Source organism: Grus americana, chromosome 8, assembly GCF_028858705.1.
Source record: "Grus americana isolate bGruAme1 chromosome 8, bGruAme1.mat, whole genome shotgun sequence".
In the NCBI taxonomy this organism is placed as follows: Eukaryota; Metazoa; Chordata; class Aves; order Gruiformes; family Gruidae; genus Grus; species Grus americana.
In genome coordinates, this window is record NC_072859.1 from 18,755,221 (window position 1) to 18,772,017 (window position 16,797).

The 16,797-nt window shown below is 36.6% G+C and overlaps 1 protein-coding gene across 1 annotated transcript in view; it reads right to left on the reverse strand.

Moving 5' to 3' along the window:
• Positions 1-16,797, reverse strand: part of PKN2 (protein kinase N2) — a 55,076-nt gene that overhangs the window by 13,281 nt on the left and 24,998 nt on the right. The window contains exons 3-6 of the mRNA XM_054833851.1: positions 9,048-9,199; positions 4,354-4,471; positions 3,107-3,252; positions 2,793-3,006 (exon numbers count right to left, since the gene is read on the reverse strand). Coding sequence (XP_054689826.1) covers positions 2,793-3,006; positions 3,107-3,252; positions 4,354-4,471; positions 9,048-9,199 — 630 coding nt within the window. The remainder of the gene's footprint in view (positions 1-2,792; positions 3,007-3,106; positions 3,253-4,353; positions 4,472-9,047; positions 9,200-16,797) is intronic.

Here is a 16,797-nt window from a genome sequence, read left to right on the forward strand (position 1 = left end):
GACAATGATTTATCAAAGACTGCTGTTCTTAAGTGTACAGAGCGAATGACTAATGATTGATTTATGGCAATAGCTCACATTCTGACCCCCGCAGGGTAGAACAGAACTATCAGATGAAATCAAGAGACAGATCTAAGACAGACAAATATACTGAACATAAGCATCAGAAGTCGAACATGTGGGACTCAACCTTCTAGAAGGAGCAACAGTTCACCAAAATAACACTAAATAAGTTTTTGTTCTGTTCTCAAGCATCTTTGTTTTCTTCACTTAGTAACCTAACTGACTTGGGTTCAAGTTGTGAGCAATGTTATTTTTTTAAGATGACAAATCTTAGGTTTCTTATCAAAATGATGGATCTTGCAGATGGGATGATAACAATTTTCCATGAGTTTCATATAACCAATTAATATTGGATAGATCACTTTGGGAATTAAAATGAACACATTGACTATTGAGACTACAAATTTGTTTAAGATACATTCAGAAATCACATTTGCCTGCTGCATGCTAAAGTCAAATTAGAGTTAGTACATAATTTAAAATCATTGAATTGTTCCAACTTGACTGAATTTGGATTTATAAAAGCTGAGTCAAGAAGCTATTCTTCAAAATCTTCTATGTCTTTAACCAAATGAGGTATAGAGACTGCTGTTCTAATTTAAGAGAGTCTCCTCCAGCAGCACAGAAACATCTGAACACCACAGATGGTTACAAGAACGGTAGGCTTGCCTCATCCTGCACAAGATAACATCTGTAAAACTGCGACACCACTGACACTAACAAAATTAACTATTAGAAGTGGTGAAATTAGCCAGGTCATAATCATACTGTCAGCTAGAAATGCAACTCCTAAATACAGTGTTCTTTTGACAGCAAATGTACTTAACTGTGAAACTTAAAAGTACTCTTGTAACAGAAACTTAAGTCAGACTTGACCTAAAAATGGTCCGGCAACATTATATCCCACAGGATATACACCAGGAAACCAGTCTGAGAAGAAATCCCATCCTGTGGGGAACTAACAGCCGTAAGTGACAGCTATGCATTAGGCTACGAAGACAAAGAGATGCTATTGGCTCCCAAACCAGTTTAAAAAGGTAAAAGACTACTTCAGTCCCAAACTCTGTTTAAAAAAAATAAAATAAATTAATAAGCAGAAAGGCTATAATCTTGTATAAGGACTGGATGCATACCAGAAAGCTCTGTTGATGCACTTTAAAAAGTATGGCAGTAGTACTGATCTATTTTTCACAAAGTGTTAGAGGCTAAAACACAAAGACACCGTTCATTTAAATCCAGTTCAATACAAAAGCTCTTTGTGTAGCCAATATGAAAGTGAAACTATTAAGAACTTTACAAGCATGTAGCACTGTTTTGATAATTCCTATTAAAAACTGTTCATATATATCAGTAAATCACATTTAAAGAGGAATTATTTGTCGCTATAATGTATCTGGCCCATGATTATTTATTACAAGAAAAGAATTTTAAAAAGCTGTTTTAAAACAACCAAGGCATGATACTTCCTGTCCATGGTCACTGATCATTTGATATTCCATCTGATGAAAAAAAAATTTCCCCTCACCACTCTACAACTTTACAAGCACTCTTGGCTGAGGTCCTGATGCTTTTTACCCTTTGCTATCTGTCTTACTGCACTAAGATGGAAGGCAAGTAGACTTGCTCCATTTTATTATTATTGCAGCTCAGCAGAAGAGTTCCTCTTTTTGTTTTAATTTTGAAGTGCTGTGGGGTTATATTTTAAATTCTGGTTTCAGTTATACATGTATAACCAGAGTAACATTTGAATTACAGGTTGTTTTTGTAGTAAACTTACTCTGTTAATAGTTGGTTTAATAGTTACATGTAAAATGTTTTAGGAAACAAAACAAAAAACCAAACCTATCTGTATTAGTAATTCTTATACGACCCCATATTATATAAATTTAGTAAAACAACATACCTCCAAGTAGTCAAAAGTGTTTGCTTTTCTTTGAGAACACTGGGAGGCAAATGTTCAAGAGCTTTGTTAATGTACGGCTCACTTGAAATACTTTACTTCCAATGAAAGACAACAATTCCAGGTGAACCCAAACTACGAGAAGTTCCTAAGTCTTATATTTATGTATATGAATATACTGTTCCCTCACAGTAGGCTAACTCTCTCAAAAAAAAAAAAAATCAGAAAATCTCCATGTTTAACTGCAAGGAAAACAATTCACACCAATAAACAGAGGCTTCAATAGTTCCACGCGTGTTTGTTAGGATCTCCCTCTTTGGTTTAGAAATGTAACACATGTTTTGGTAGCGTAAATCTCACCTTCTAGGAAGCCAGTGTGGTCCAGTGGGTAAAATAGGGACTGGGAGAAAAGCTGGGTGCCTATATCCAGCTCTGCCACTGACTTGTTGTATGACCAGGGCAAGTCACTTAACCCTTCTGCACCTCAGTTTCCCCATCTGTAAAATGGGGATAATGATACTTACCCACCTTTTAAAGTGCTTGATAATCTAAAGATGAAAGGCGTTAGGTAAACGCTAGTAATATCATTCCACAGTGACCTAACTTAAGGCCAGAACTACACTTTTTCAATAGGATTATAAAAAGGTCAACAAATAAATCAAAGAAACTTATCTGCATTTTTTTGGTGTATAGACACTTGGAAATTGTAAATGCCTTTGTCTAGGAAAAGAACAACAATGAAATACATCCAGAAAGAAACAAAGTTAGCATTAAAGGCTTGTTTTAAACCATTTAATAAAATATATTAAAAAAGCTCCATAAATCATACCTGTTAAAGCTGCTGGTTTGGACAGTGTACTATACTGGTTTTGAGTAGATATTACACTTTGACGAGGACTTAATGTGGGTGAAGAGACCAATGAAAGCTCCTCTATAATAATACTGCTTTTGGGATGGTTTTTAGGAAGTTCATTCAATCTCTGTTCCAGTGAATACTTCAAGAGGTCCAGCTTCTGGCTTGATTCATTAAATCTTGCTTGTGCCTTTTTAAAATAATAAAAAAAAATAATTGAAATATTTCCATTTTTTTTCTTGAAAGAACATTTAAAATAAAGTATCAGAAACTGTAATGACATAAATTACTTCTGAAAGTGCCTTTCTGTCAGTAACTTTCCCAGATCCAAGTAATTTCATCACATTTTTTGCACCTTCTGCTACAGCATACTCTATCCTAAAATGATGCCGTAATTCTTCCATTCGGAGTTCAAGAGGGCTTATCACAGGTTTTGCTGCAAAGAGATACAAACAAACAATCTTCATTGAAGACCACGCCTATGTTTAATTTCTTTAATATCAACCCCTCTCCCCATCTAAACAGAGGGGAGAAAAAAAGAAAATAAGAAAAGTGAAAGACGCAGATTTGGTAGTCCAAAGAAAAGCTTGACGTATGTCAAAAGCAACAGTGACGTATTAAGCATCTGCATTTGAAGGAATCCATGTGCTATGATGGGGTGTTAAAAAAAAGCCAGAAGCGTGGTAAGTGTAAAAACAAAACCAACCCCTCCACACCCCACAAAACAAAACCACACACACACAAGTTTTTCATTATCTAGGATATATCCAGGCCCTGATTATGAACATCGTCATACAACTTCAATACTCAGAAATGCATACGAATAAAGTTCAAGACTTAGAGATGTACCGATATGCCCACAATTTTATAGTATGCTCATGCTATTATAGCGCAGGGTTTATTTATTTTTTTTTTAAATTTATTTAAAGATTTCCAAAGAAATGCAAGTTTAAAACTACTTCTGAAATGCAACATGAGTATTTCAAGTCAGGTCATTTTAAAACCACTGATTCTTTTTTGTTTTGTTTTAAAAATAGTTGTTTACTACTTAATCTAGCCTAAATACCCGTAAAGACAGCAAGAATTCGCCTCCATCTGTGCTCCCATTAATAATAATAAGGTCAATCTGTTTAAGTATGGCAAGCAGGCTTTGTACCTGCGTCAGATTATTTATTTTTTTTAGGATAGTGAAAAGATTATATGCTTTAAAGAAAATTACTAGTTATTGTTAAGACAAAAGAAAGCATGCATGAAGGGAGAACAAAGACCACAAAGTAAAATGGACTGCATTTATAAAAAGGATGATAAAGAGAGGTTGTATTTCTCTTCATTAAGCTTAAGGTATTTTGTCTTAAGTCAGATGTATTTGGCATCCTAACACACATGATGGTATACCTAGTCTCCTATTTTGTTTTGGTTCATACGAGCTTTGTCTAACATTCCTTCTAGAAATTTATGGTAACTCTGTGTGCATATGGGTACATATCTACATAGCATTCTGACATTAATTATTCATAATTCCTTTCTACTCCATCACCATTATCAAAAGCCAATTCATTGGTCTGGACTGCCTGAAGAATCTGCATCCTTATAACTTCTATTTTTGTCTTGCTGTCCTGGAGCATCTGCTGAGCTGTGGCAAGAAGTTTTCGATCCTATTAAAACAAACAAACAAGTTAAAATCATAAACTCTGCATGGACAAGAGACATTGAAAGCTTCAAAACTCACATGCCTTAGGAACAAGAACTAAATCTATATAGTTTGTTCAGTATAGCAGACCAATTCAACTAACCACATTAGGATATTAGTGGAAATTAAGATAGGACAGATGCATATTCTGGTTGATTAAAGACTGTAAGCCACTCCCATGGAAACTATCCTTTTAAAGCTGAATAAAGGATGCATGATCTAGCAACATTACATGTGTAGGTTATGTTTTATAAGCTGATACTAAAGAAAGGACAAGATATTAAGCACAAAATACCCCCACCCTATGTAGAACAACTCAAATTTACTGTGAATATGCTAAGAACTCTTGTAAAAGACAAATTTGCTAGACTAAATCCATATAAAAAAAATCATTGCATGAATTCACTTGAGCTGATTTTTAATCTTTAAATTAGAAATATGAACTTAGCTTACATGTCACATTATAAATAAGTCTGCAGTATGTTTTTCTGAACAAATCAAAGCTGAAGATTTTTTGCATTAATACATACATAATAAAGGAGGGTTACTTTAAGTTGCTGGTGAAATAGCCAATGAAGTACAGTACTTCTCGTCTAAATAAACTAAGCTAACCAATTTTTGTTTTCAAAAGCAGTAACACAAGAAGCAGTTTAGAAGAGAACATTTCTGAAGATGAACTTTCAAACTAACTGATAATACCGTTTCATTGTCAGGAGCACAGCCATCCATCCACATGTTTCCCAGGTATACCATTTTTTTGTCCTCCAGCTACTGGATAACTGACTTAAAATGGATTATCAAATAGTTCTCAGATGTGGAACTGTGCCTGCACTTCTATGGCTGCTGCATGGCTCACTCTATACGTTCTGGGAATTACCAGATAACTTAAAGGTGACCTGACTTGCAGTAAGAACAAAAAAGGGGTGTAACAAAATTTAAGGCAGTCTGTCCTGTCTGTGCAGTACCAACCAATGACAGTAATCAACGGTAGTCAGTGTAGATGAATATCACGCTTGTTATAGTCCAAAGAGTATTTTGGTTAACTCATTTTATAGCCACTCTATAACCTCATTAATAAGTTACTTTCCCATGGATATGGTTTATACTTATATTTTTAATTTTATATTGAAGTTGTCAATTATTTAAGAAGCTAATGAAATTCAGTTCTTCCCCTTACCACAACCAAGACAAAGAACTGTAGTGTAGCACGGATACCCAGAGCTAGAAATACTGGCACCATGAAGTATACTGGGAGAAAAATCAGTAGTCTGAGAAGAGAGAACTTCACCTTCATAGAGCTCCTCTATGACCTTTTGCCCAATGTATTACTCAGATATTTTAATGCTGCCCTATGTTCTGCAGGGTAGATACACCAAGACACACACAGAAAAAGGCTTTGGCTGCATGGGGAGAAATTGTGCCACCCCTGCATACCATAGTCTCAAAACTCTTGGTTTGAAGTTTTAGTATTAATCAACATTTCAGAGAGATACCACTAGTTTTCATATTTTAAGATTCCATGTTAGCTATCCAATTATTTAACGAGTACACTGAATTTGCCTTCTCAAATACAAATGTCAACTTTTGAAATAACCTGTGTCTACAGCAGAGCATAGGCTCTAAGTAACAGATTACAAGCAACTCTAGAATCCTGTATTAAACCTTATCCATGCATCATTCTGATGTATAAATATGCTGTGTTTCTTTGTCTGTATCTTCAATTTTATCTTATTTTTGATCTTGATTGTCCCTCATATCCTCTTACTGCAATGGATTTGCTTGCTCAGGGGCAACATCAGCCCTTCAATGCATAGAAAGGAGGTAATTCAGGATTATAGAGATATCCTTATGTTTTCAAGAGACAGAAAATCCCATCTTTAGAATCAAAATGGATGTCTTATACCCAAGCAGCTCCTTTAGTGTTGGAGGCTGAATACAAAGTATTTCAAGGCATCTCCTGAGTATAGAAGAACTGACAGTGCCTTTAAAACCGATCTGCAAAGCTGTCATGGGATCTCAGAGAATCCACACAAGTCCAAGGAAAGATGATCAGTATCTCAGAAACACTTAAGTCTGAATAGGTTGAGCTGAATGTTACTGAAGCCTGTGGAGTAAGTACGAAGGGCAAACCTCCCCATAAGAGGATGGGTTTATCACTATTAACAGACTGCTTCTTCATTTTTAGGAAACAAATAATGACCTCCCTCCATTAAATTTAGGTCTGGAAATACAACAGAACTGAAATTAGATCGTATAGTACACTTGAAAAAAGGTCACGAAAGAGTTTGTTTTAAAGAGGATCCTGTGACTACTTTTTAAAGAACTACTGGATTACCAGGGTTGGATTCAAACTGGGAATTTTCTGCCCTTTTTGCCCACCTCATCCAGGTACATGAGTTGTTTTAAGCTCTGCTTTTAAAACTGTAATCACCACGCTCAAGCCTATGGTTTAAACCTGCCAAATTAACTAACTCACTACTAAGCATTAAGAACATGAGAGAATGAATACGCACCATTTCCATCCTGTTTGTTGAAGCAGCTGGCAATGCTTTTGTGTTTTCCAGCTTGCTCTCCCCTGCCCAGTTAGTATATACACCAAATCTGGTAGGCTGATTTAAGCATTTACCAATTGCAAATACAAGATCCGATCATCAATTTTAATTACATGCCTCAATCAAAGCAAGCCAGAATTTATCCTTTCTACCTAGTCTGATCAAAGCCTGCTAACAACGTCTAATATTATAGCTTGAGTGTTTAGTTACGTTTTTTGGGCTGTTATAAGGTTACTTACTGAGGGTTTATTAGGAACATAATTCATGTGTGCTTTTTGATCCATTTAGGTCAGCTGATTATTATTTTTAAGTGTACCTGACGTTAAGTACATGGCCCCAGAGGATGTAGACTCCAGGGTTTCCAGGAGCTGAGGGACTGTGGTGCATGGACAGCATTCCCAGGCCCTGAGTCATAAGGTGCACTCCAGAGATTGCTTCCATGTGGCCCAGGCCAGTAGGCTACAGGTCACTTTCCAATAAGGCTACTACAGTACCACTGGTTCAACAGAAGTGCTGCTGGAACAGAATGAGCTTGATAGCACCTATGGTCCATCTCATCTAAACTCATTTTTCTGGAACGAGCAGCATTCGCTGTAATTTTTTCACGGTATAAAAGTCATACAGTAGGCAGATACAAAGTAATCTGCCTCTCCACCAGTCCTTAGCAGAAATTCACCCAGAACATGAAGTTCCTTTCCAACACTTTCTGGTTAGTTTCAATTAGATGGGGTAGCAACGCAATTCACAGATGTCTACTCTTCAAGTCAAACACTACTTTTTCTTAAGTTTGCTGATCTAGCTAGGTGTTGGCTCAGTCAGTTAAGAATTCAACACACTTCAATATTCCTATTGTCCCGGACACAGAAACATCTAACCAAGCTACCACATACTATTTCTTAGATCTATGCTTGTGTTTCCCCTTAGTTTGGAAATTCATCTCCTTAATGATTTAGTAAAAGTAAATGGAGAGAACAGGTAATGAGTAACTAATGAAGGGTGACGGGGCAGGTAAGTAGAGGATCCCCTCTCCTGCTCCCCTTTTTTCTCATTTGAGTACTGACTCCCTTACACTCATAAAATATGGGAGGGGATTTTGTTGTTGGGTTTTGGGTTTGGTTGGAGGTTTGTTTGTTGGGTTTTTTTTTTCCCCCCTCATTTAAAAGGTTTGGCTTGTCTTTCACTTGAGTTAAGGGATTCTTAGAGTATAATGAATTTTATTACATAGTTAGGACTATGTAACTCGTCAAACCCATTTAGGGGTTTAGCAAACACACACGGCCCCCACCCTGCCCTTGGAGAACTTCTGGTGCTATCAAGACAGAGTAAGTGCAAGCAAGCATGTGTTTAAAATTCAGATCTAGGGATAAGCATGGGTTTATTTTTAATTTCAGTTTGATGCTACCTCTAGAATACCCCACTTCTGTAGAAAAAGTATTCTTATATGTATTTTATGTGCATGCGTACTAATGCAGACTATAACAACTATCAGAATACTATACACATCTTATAATACAAATATTTGGTACAAATCTTTTTACTGCCAACTACAACTAGATGATGATTTCAGAAGTGTACTTGGCATTGCTGCCTTTTGTGTGATTATCATGCACATTATGACTTTAAACTAATGGATTATTTTTTTAGTGGAGCTAGGAAAAGCATCAGATACCAGTGTCATACCAAGCTTTGCTGCTAAGTGAATCACACACGATCAAAGATTACTAGATGTACTAAATTTAGTAAGCCGGATTTGTTATTTAGGTTGAACTGCATGTGGATAAATTGATAAAACAATTACTTGAGTGGGTATCAAACCAGAACAAAAAAATGGTATAGTAATTTGTAACAGATTTGACATAACTATTTAACAAAAATATACCCCAAACTAAAAATACTGAAATTGTATACTGTTTTTACATTATACATTCACACCACAGCGATATGAAAATCCACAGTCATTTAATGTTTTTAAGGATTCCAAAACCTTACCTTTGAAGAGCCATTTGAGTACATCTGTATCATGTTTTCTGCTCCCTGTTTTACCTTCAGTTCTATATCCAATTGCTTCTTTAAGGCCATCAATCTGTTGTTAGTAGGAAAACGAGGATCGCTATTTGGAGTATCTGGAGTCCTAGGACAATCTGTGAATTAAAGGTAAGATGTAAAGTGTGCAAAATAGAAAAAAGGAAAAAAAAATCCAAAGCCCACAGAACCCACACCCCTCCCCTCCAAAACACCCTAAACTCTATTCTAATAGATTAAACAAAGCTGGAACATCATACTTAGGTACTAAGACTGACCCTCCTGTCCAGAGCTACTTTGCAACAGCACTGCAAATGCGCCTTAACATGAAAAGCCTCACGAAAGCCTAGTGACTCCTACACGCGTCCTAATTCACATGAATCACTTCCGGGAGTGGTAAAGTAGGCAGGTTTGCAGCTAGGTCTATTTTAGTTTCAAAGGAGATTTATTTCTTCTGGAATGTCTTGAGTCAATTCAAAATGCAGTTTTCCATTAAGCTTTCTTACACTCCTGATTTTAAATTTAAGTGTTTTTAAAAAAAAAAACCTTGGACAGTAATATTCAATACTAATGAGCATGGTCTAAATACAGATATAAAGCAGATCCTCATCAATTCTAGTGCGAACACTGCAGACACTCTTTTATGTCAAAATTAAGCATAGATAAAAATGAACATTTTCCTTAGTTGTAAATCTGAACGATTTTTGCTCTGGAATCATAACAGAATCCTGGGATAATTGGATATACAGGCAGACAAGTTATCGAACAACTATGATATGTGGAAAAGATAAAGCTTTTTTGTTTGACAACATTACTGTGTTCAGATCTCCATCTTTGCTGGATGAATTTAATGGAATGCAAGTTAGTTTTATCAATCAAATTACATAGTCAAACTCCTTAACTTTTCTATCCTCCTCCAGACAAGTCCATTAATCACTGGTTCATATTTCAGCTTCTGCAACATGAACTGCTAGTGAATTGAAAATACGTGACCACTGGACTACTTCCTAGGACTTAACGACTGTCCTTTTAGCTATCTTCCCTAACAGTCCCAATGGCTTCTCTTTCAAACTTTTTTGTAAAAGAAGATAAATTACATCCGCTGTAATAATGTTTTTTGATGTTGATATCTTCTACCCTAACAGCTGAGAGAATACCTTCTCTATGGGCAACTGACATTAATTGGTCTCCTGGTAGACAATGTTTACCCGATACCAACAGTACAGTTTGGTTTTTTTTTCCAATTTTAATTAATTTTCCTTGAATTAAAACTAAGATGATGGATCAAGTTCCTGAAATCCTCAATTATTAGAAAACACAGGCATTGCACTAGTAAATTACAAATTATTAATTAAGAGGTGTCATAGGAAGGAGATGTCTTATCTGCCATTTCATATTTCTTCTGTAGAAGATTCTGATAACTAATTTTGGAGATTTAATACATTTTACTTTCAAGTTTGCTGTGTAATTTCCTCCTAAATTGCAATCTTTGCTGAGGCTACATACAGATTTCATGTAAGAAGTTTTAATTTCCTCTGCTGCTCATTCACTCTTCACTTCAAGTCACTTCAAGACTCTTACTGCATCCTCACTATTTAAAGGTAGTACAGAAAATACCAGATGTTTTTTTAAAGGAAAAAAAAAAAAAATCTGTGTTATTCCTCATCTGTTTTGTCACTCATCCTCTCCTCAATGTTTTGGCTTGGTTTCTCTTTGAAACTGCACTTAAACAGCTTTACCTTAAATGCGTTATTAATAAAACAAAGATTAACAACAGGCTTTCCTCTCACTTATGTCTTCACGTTCAACTAATCCTCACCTAATAATCTATTCAAAAGTAGAACAAATGGGAAACTTAAAAGTCACAGTGTCAAGTCTCCTTGTAAAGTAGATTAATCGTATAAATGAATATTTACCAACTTTAGATTTATGATGCAGGCCTCTACTACATAAAAGAACCCAGCCCTCTGATGATCCCTGGGAAGACTGTGGGGCTCCTGAAGTCTGTTTTCACAGCTTTTAAAGACGCACACAAGCAGTCTTCCTTTGCATTAAAACAACACTCAAGTTGCAAGCCAAGGACTAATTAGAGATATCAGGGTTCAGGTTGCCCAGGCAGCTGTTATTATCTCCCTTTGCACGTCTGCACTGTGTAACAACATCACTTACCTGGGTCATCTCAAGAGTTGGTCTGCACTTGTGGACCTAAACTCCCCTCTATCATTTAGTTTACATGGTTCTACTATACACTTTGCTAGTAACCATCAGCAAAGGAAACTCTTCTGCAGTATGGACTAATTGCTAGGAAGAAATAATTTTTTGCCTTCAGGCATAATAGCTGCTCACTAAATTCCCAAACATGGAACAATGTGGTTTCTTAACACAGGTTGCTGTTTTTTTTTTTTTTTTTTTAAGAAAAAAAGAAAGTTTACCAACAGCTTTTCAGAAATGGCGTCCAAGTGACTCCTCCTCCCCCCTGACCCCATTACAATTCAGTAAGCAGCCTGAGGTAGCTTCTTATAGAAGAATTCAGATTAAAGTTTTAAATTACCCAGACAAACTGGTCCTATTATGGAAAGCGTTGACAATCTTTGCAGCAGCACTACGAGCTACATCTGTATTAGCTGTTTCCCTCTCTCTTTGTAATGTCTACTGAGGTTGTAATCACTTCGGTATGGCTAGTTCTCTCTGATCTATTTGTGTAAAGTGCTATACAGAGGGGCTCAAATCTCATTTGGAGACATTTAGTCATCTTCATAATACAAATAAGTAATAAATTCATTCAGATAATTGCAATCAATGAGATTTATGCATATGCTTAAAGTTAAACAAGAGTTAAGTACTCATACCAAATTGATATTTCACTCAAATAGGTAAGTAGGAACTGTGGAAAATAAGAGATTCTCCAGTTTGCCGTGTTTGTTGGGTCAATAAGGACAGTACAAGACTTACCATTTTGGATGCATTCAAGTCCAACTTGGCATAGGACAGCAAGAGCTTTGCTAGGGTATCAATCAGTGCCCCTAGGCATTTTCTTCTTGACAGCGACTATCAAGTGAAGTCACAGATGTATTTCAAGTAGACTTGACTTCATTTCAAGTAACTAGCATGTTATTTTTGCTGAACAACTATGAATGTTGTTGCTTAACATTAATGAGCTTTGTGTAGCTTGTTAGCACACATCCAGTGTACTGCTGGAAGAGCTGCAGTACTGCTTCCCCAGCACCTGCAATATCTTGTTTTCATTAAAATATACTCATAAGACTTAAAAGAATTTAATAGTGATGCTTTAACTGACTAGATTTTTTAAAATGTCTGGATTGCATCACGACAATGGCAATTTTCAGTCTAAAATGTTTATCTTAACTACGATCTTTGCTCTTCTGAAAACCTTTTCAGTTTGAGTCTTCACATAGTGCTCACCAGCAAAAACTTCTTGCTTCTAAATTGCCTTTTACCAGCACTCCCATGTAAATTACATTTATTAGTGACACAACTCTCTTCTTCTGAGACTGCTGCTTGTTCCTTTGGGGCCTCTTCCCCAGATGCTAGGTACAGTTTCTTCAATAAACTCAGTGCAAAATCTAGGATCCCATGTAACTTTCTGAATTTGGGTTCCCAGATGGTACTGCAGCATGCTGCTAAGCTACTCCATTAGCAGCAAGTGCCCTTTAGTAAATAGTTAATTTTAATCTTATTTGAGGATATTTAATTGCAGTTAGCCTTGTCAGTGTCATACCCAACAGAAACACCTGTGATACATGTTTAGGCATTGATGGAGAGGGGAAGAAAGAGCCATCATTAGGCTTTTCTCAGGCAGTCAGAAGGTTGCATCAGCACTTGAACCAAGCCATCAGTAAGTCCAAAGCAGCAGTGGACATTCTGCACTCAGAGAACATCCAGCACTGACCTTCTGGAAACTTCTGAAGTTCAAATGAATTTCAATTCAGAAACAGCCAATTTTAACTACTAAACAAGTGACAGGAGATTGTTTCAGTAATGTTATTCTACATTAAGGTTCCCAAAAGTTACCATGAAATTCCTACAGATATGAGCCTTGTAGGTGGAGTCCGCTGTCTAAAAATGTCACTACCTCCACCAATTTGCTTGCTACCTCTACCAGTTTCCAGTAATTGGTCTTATATGGACACTTTGGTGTCTGACAGATTAAGCAAGTCATTTGTAGAGACAAAGAAATCCCCAGAACAGTCTCTCTCACTCTCCTGTCAGCTAGTCACATTCTTAAACAAAATTATTTTCTTTGTGACACCTACAGCCAAATTTGATGCAAAGTGGATAGCTTAGAAGTTAGGAGAATGGAAGAAGAGGCACGAACTTGTCTTTTTTATTTCGTGTTTTCCATGTTTCATCCAGCCTCCTCAATTCCCTCGAAGGTCTTTCCATCATCTCACCATGATGAGATCACTCATCAATCCACCTTTACTTCAGCTCTATAGAACAGATTAATCTCTCAATTTTTATATCTCCCACATATCAATTATATGCTAATTAAATCAGTGACTTGCTGTAGGTAAGCTATTTCAATCTTAACACCTCACTGAGTCATATTAAAACCCACAATCTCTACTGCTACTTTGACACATGAAGAGAACATCAGTTTAATCTATGCTACTGTGAAGAAGCATGTTTTCAAGATACAAAATTTCTTCATCTCTAAGACTGAAGTAATCATCCCCATGTTACACATTAAAATAAATCTCTCAGATTTTCAGCAGTAATGGTCACTAGGCTGGTCCTACTCATTTTGTATTGCTGCGTTCTGCTTCACTTTTAAGTGCTGACATACAAATTTTAAAACTCTGCGTCCTAGTATGACTAATATACTGCGCTATAAGGGCAGACCTGGGTACAAAGTCCCAATTTAAGACAAATCTAGATTCACCAGCAACCCCGTAATGTAAAGTAAACCTGTGCTAAGAGCTGTTTCCGAATCATGTATCTGCTGCCAAATCTACCCTCACATTCAGTAGTATAGCTTCTTGGCAAAATGCATTTTTTGGTTAAGGTTTAATACCAATTCTTCAAACAGTTGTGAAAATCATTTCCTATGGCATTAGGAAATGGAAAGCTTTCAGCTCCAGGCAAACTACCATCAAAACATCTTAACTTGCTTGAAATGGAATGTTATTAAACCACACTAGTAGATTAATTAACACTACATTTAATAGTTTTAACATTTATCGATTACACTGTGCTGATTACAAAGAAGTTACATTACCTTTTTAACGAACCACTAAATTGTAGTATAAGTTACTGCTTGATACCATAAGCAACAGTAAGAGTCACAACAGCATGCGTGGCACTTTTCAGTTCTAAATCCGGAGCACTTTACAAATATATGTTCACACCCACTTTTCAGATACAGGAACAAGGAAAGATTAAATGACTTTTCCAAGTTACCCCAATGACCTTTCAACCAGTCAACAGAAACAGTCCAAAAATCTTCAGAGGTGAGGCCTGACAGGTCAAAGGGATCATCTCTCTGATTCTGTCAGTGTTACTTTTCAATGGATCTCAGTCCTGACTTTGCTACTTACAACCTGCAAAAACCTACACAATATACACTACAAGACAGGGAAAAACATAGGGCCACCCCAAAAAATATTGAAGTACATAAAGAGAATACAGACCTTGACTCCCAGAGCCCTCCCACTCCCTCTTTACCCTATTTTCAGCATTCATACTCTGCACAGTCTAAACCTTTCTCATATATTTCCTTCTCTCTCTTTTTTTACTTTGTCACTAACCAACCACAAAAAGGTCAAACACAAGCTAAAGTGAAAAGCTGTAACTTAGAATAAAGCTAACCTTCGGAAACAATACACTCATTCAGGGAGCTTGATATTCATCAGTAAGAGATTATTAAATTCACTGTTGATCCTGAGCAAAAGCAAGAATTCCCAAACGGAGATACGTGTGACCTCTCCACAGAGGTATCTTCTGTCAGATGGCAGTGATCTTTAGGGCTATGTGTCTATGCATTTGCTGAATATTATGTGTGCGTGTATATCTACACAAACACACAGAAACACACCTACACAGTTGGCATGTCATAAGTTTTATATTACCAACCTTATGTTGCAAAGGCCAAGCTCACTAATACCTTTAGTCAAACCTAAGACTTCAGTATTAAAAATCAGAGTCTCACCAAGATGACTTGCACCCATTTGTCTCAAGACAGACAGAGTGTTTACTGATAGCACTCCCCCTCCAAGAATTAGTGACTATGAATGAGGAAGAAGACAGGCAATTAAATTACAAGGCAAATAATATAAAAAAAACCCTCAAGCATTTCAATTTTGGAGGGTGGGTGCGTGTAGATCTTTGATCTAAAAAAAAATATTAAAAGAATTAAAGACTACATTTTTCTTCCAGAAGGTGATGCAATATATTCTATTAAAACTGGTCTTATAGGAATACCTGATGTGATACCATACAGGGAATATAACGATCTCAACAGAATTAGTAAGTTTTTCCTTGCATATTTCAATAATTAAGACTGTAAAAGCTATCTACCAAGAACGCTTTGAACGGAATGGAAGTTAAAAACATAGTACTAAGAAGTTTAGCATGCATCAAAAGCAGGTAAAAGCACATACATTTATCAACGTTGATCTTTTATCCCTTGAGCCTTTCATGAAGTCTCTGGTATTTAAACGCAAGGCAAGATGAGCCTGGCTGCTAACAGCTACTCACAAAAGCAATGGGCACTGCTGGCCTTTTCAGAAGCGTACTAAGGATCTGAACAACATGTAGATCTTTGTACCCAAACTATCTTTTTAGAAGGAGTAAATGCTTTCTTAGGGTCTACTGCATTTCCCAAGTCACGCACAAGGACAATAGAGCTCATTAACTCATTGTGGTAAGAGTTTTAAAATGCTACACTGGAAGGGGGCACCCCAACAAGAGCATTCTGTGTTCATCCACTTTTTAAGTTCTACTAAATTAACTTCATAAATTTATGTCTGCACAGATTTTTATATTCTGTCTGTACACAGCCTGTATACAATTTTCTTTCTGTTTTCACTCTTCCCGTTCCTTTAAAAGCCACGCTACTGTCAACACTGAAGCAGATTTTCATAAACCTTAGCTGATATGGAACAGAGTGCTTCAAGCCTACTAAAAACCCAATGGCTATCTATGAACCATACTTTACTGTATTCAATCCCATATCATGCTGCAGCAACTACTTTGCCTCACTAGTTCCAGCTGTCCCCCCCTCCGCCCCTTATATCTTGTGAAGATCAAAAGCAAAAAATGCTAAGAATACAGAGAATACTGTGCAGGCCACTGTGGACACTTCAACACTTTTGCGGCATGTCACAGGGCCGGATAGTATGAATTGCTGACATCACCTGCCAGCATTCTCCTAAATTCTCCAACCTTTCTTCACAAGGATGATGCAGTCTTTTATTCTTACTGCCCAGGCTTCTTAAGGCTTGGCATTCACTTCACAAACACCTTCGATGGCACGGGCACATTTAATAACCTTTATGTCAAGAAGAGTCTGTGCAACGTGAAATCACCAGGCCGGCAGTATCTCCCAAGTCATTCCACAAAGCTGAAAAAGGACTGTTTACTTTCACAACATTCCTTCTTAAGTTACCAAGCCTAGTGTTTTTAAAAAATACATCAATGCCATGCCACAGAAAATACTAATTAAAACCATTAATTACAACCATTCTGTGAAAACAAT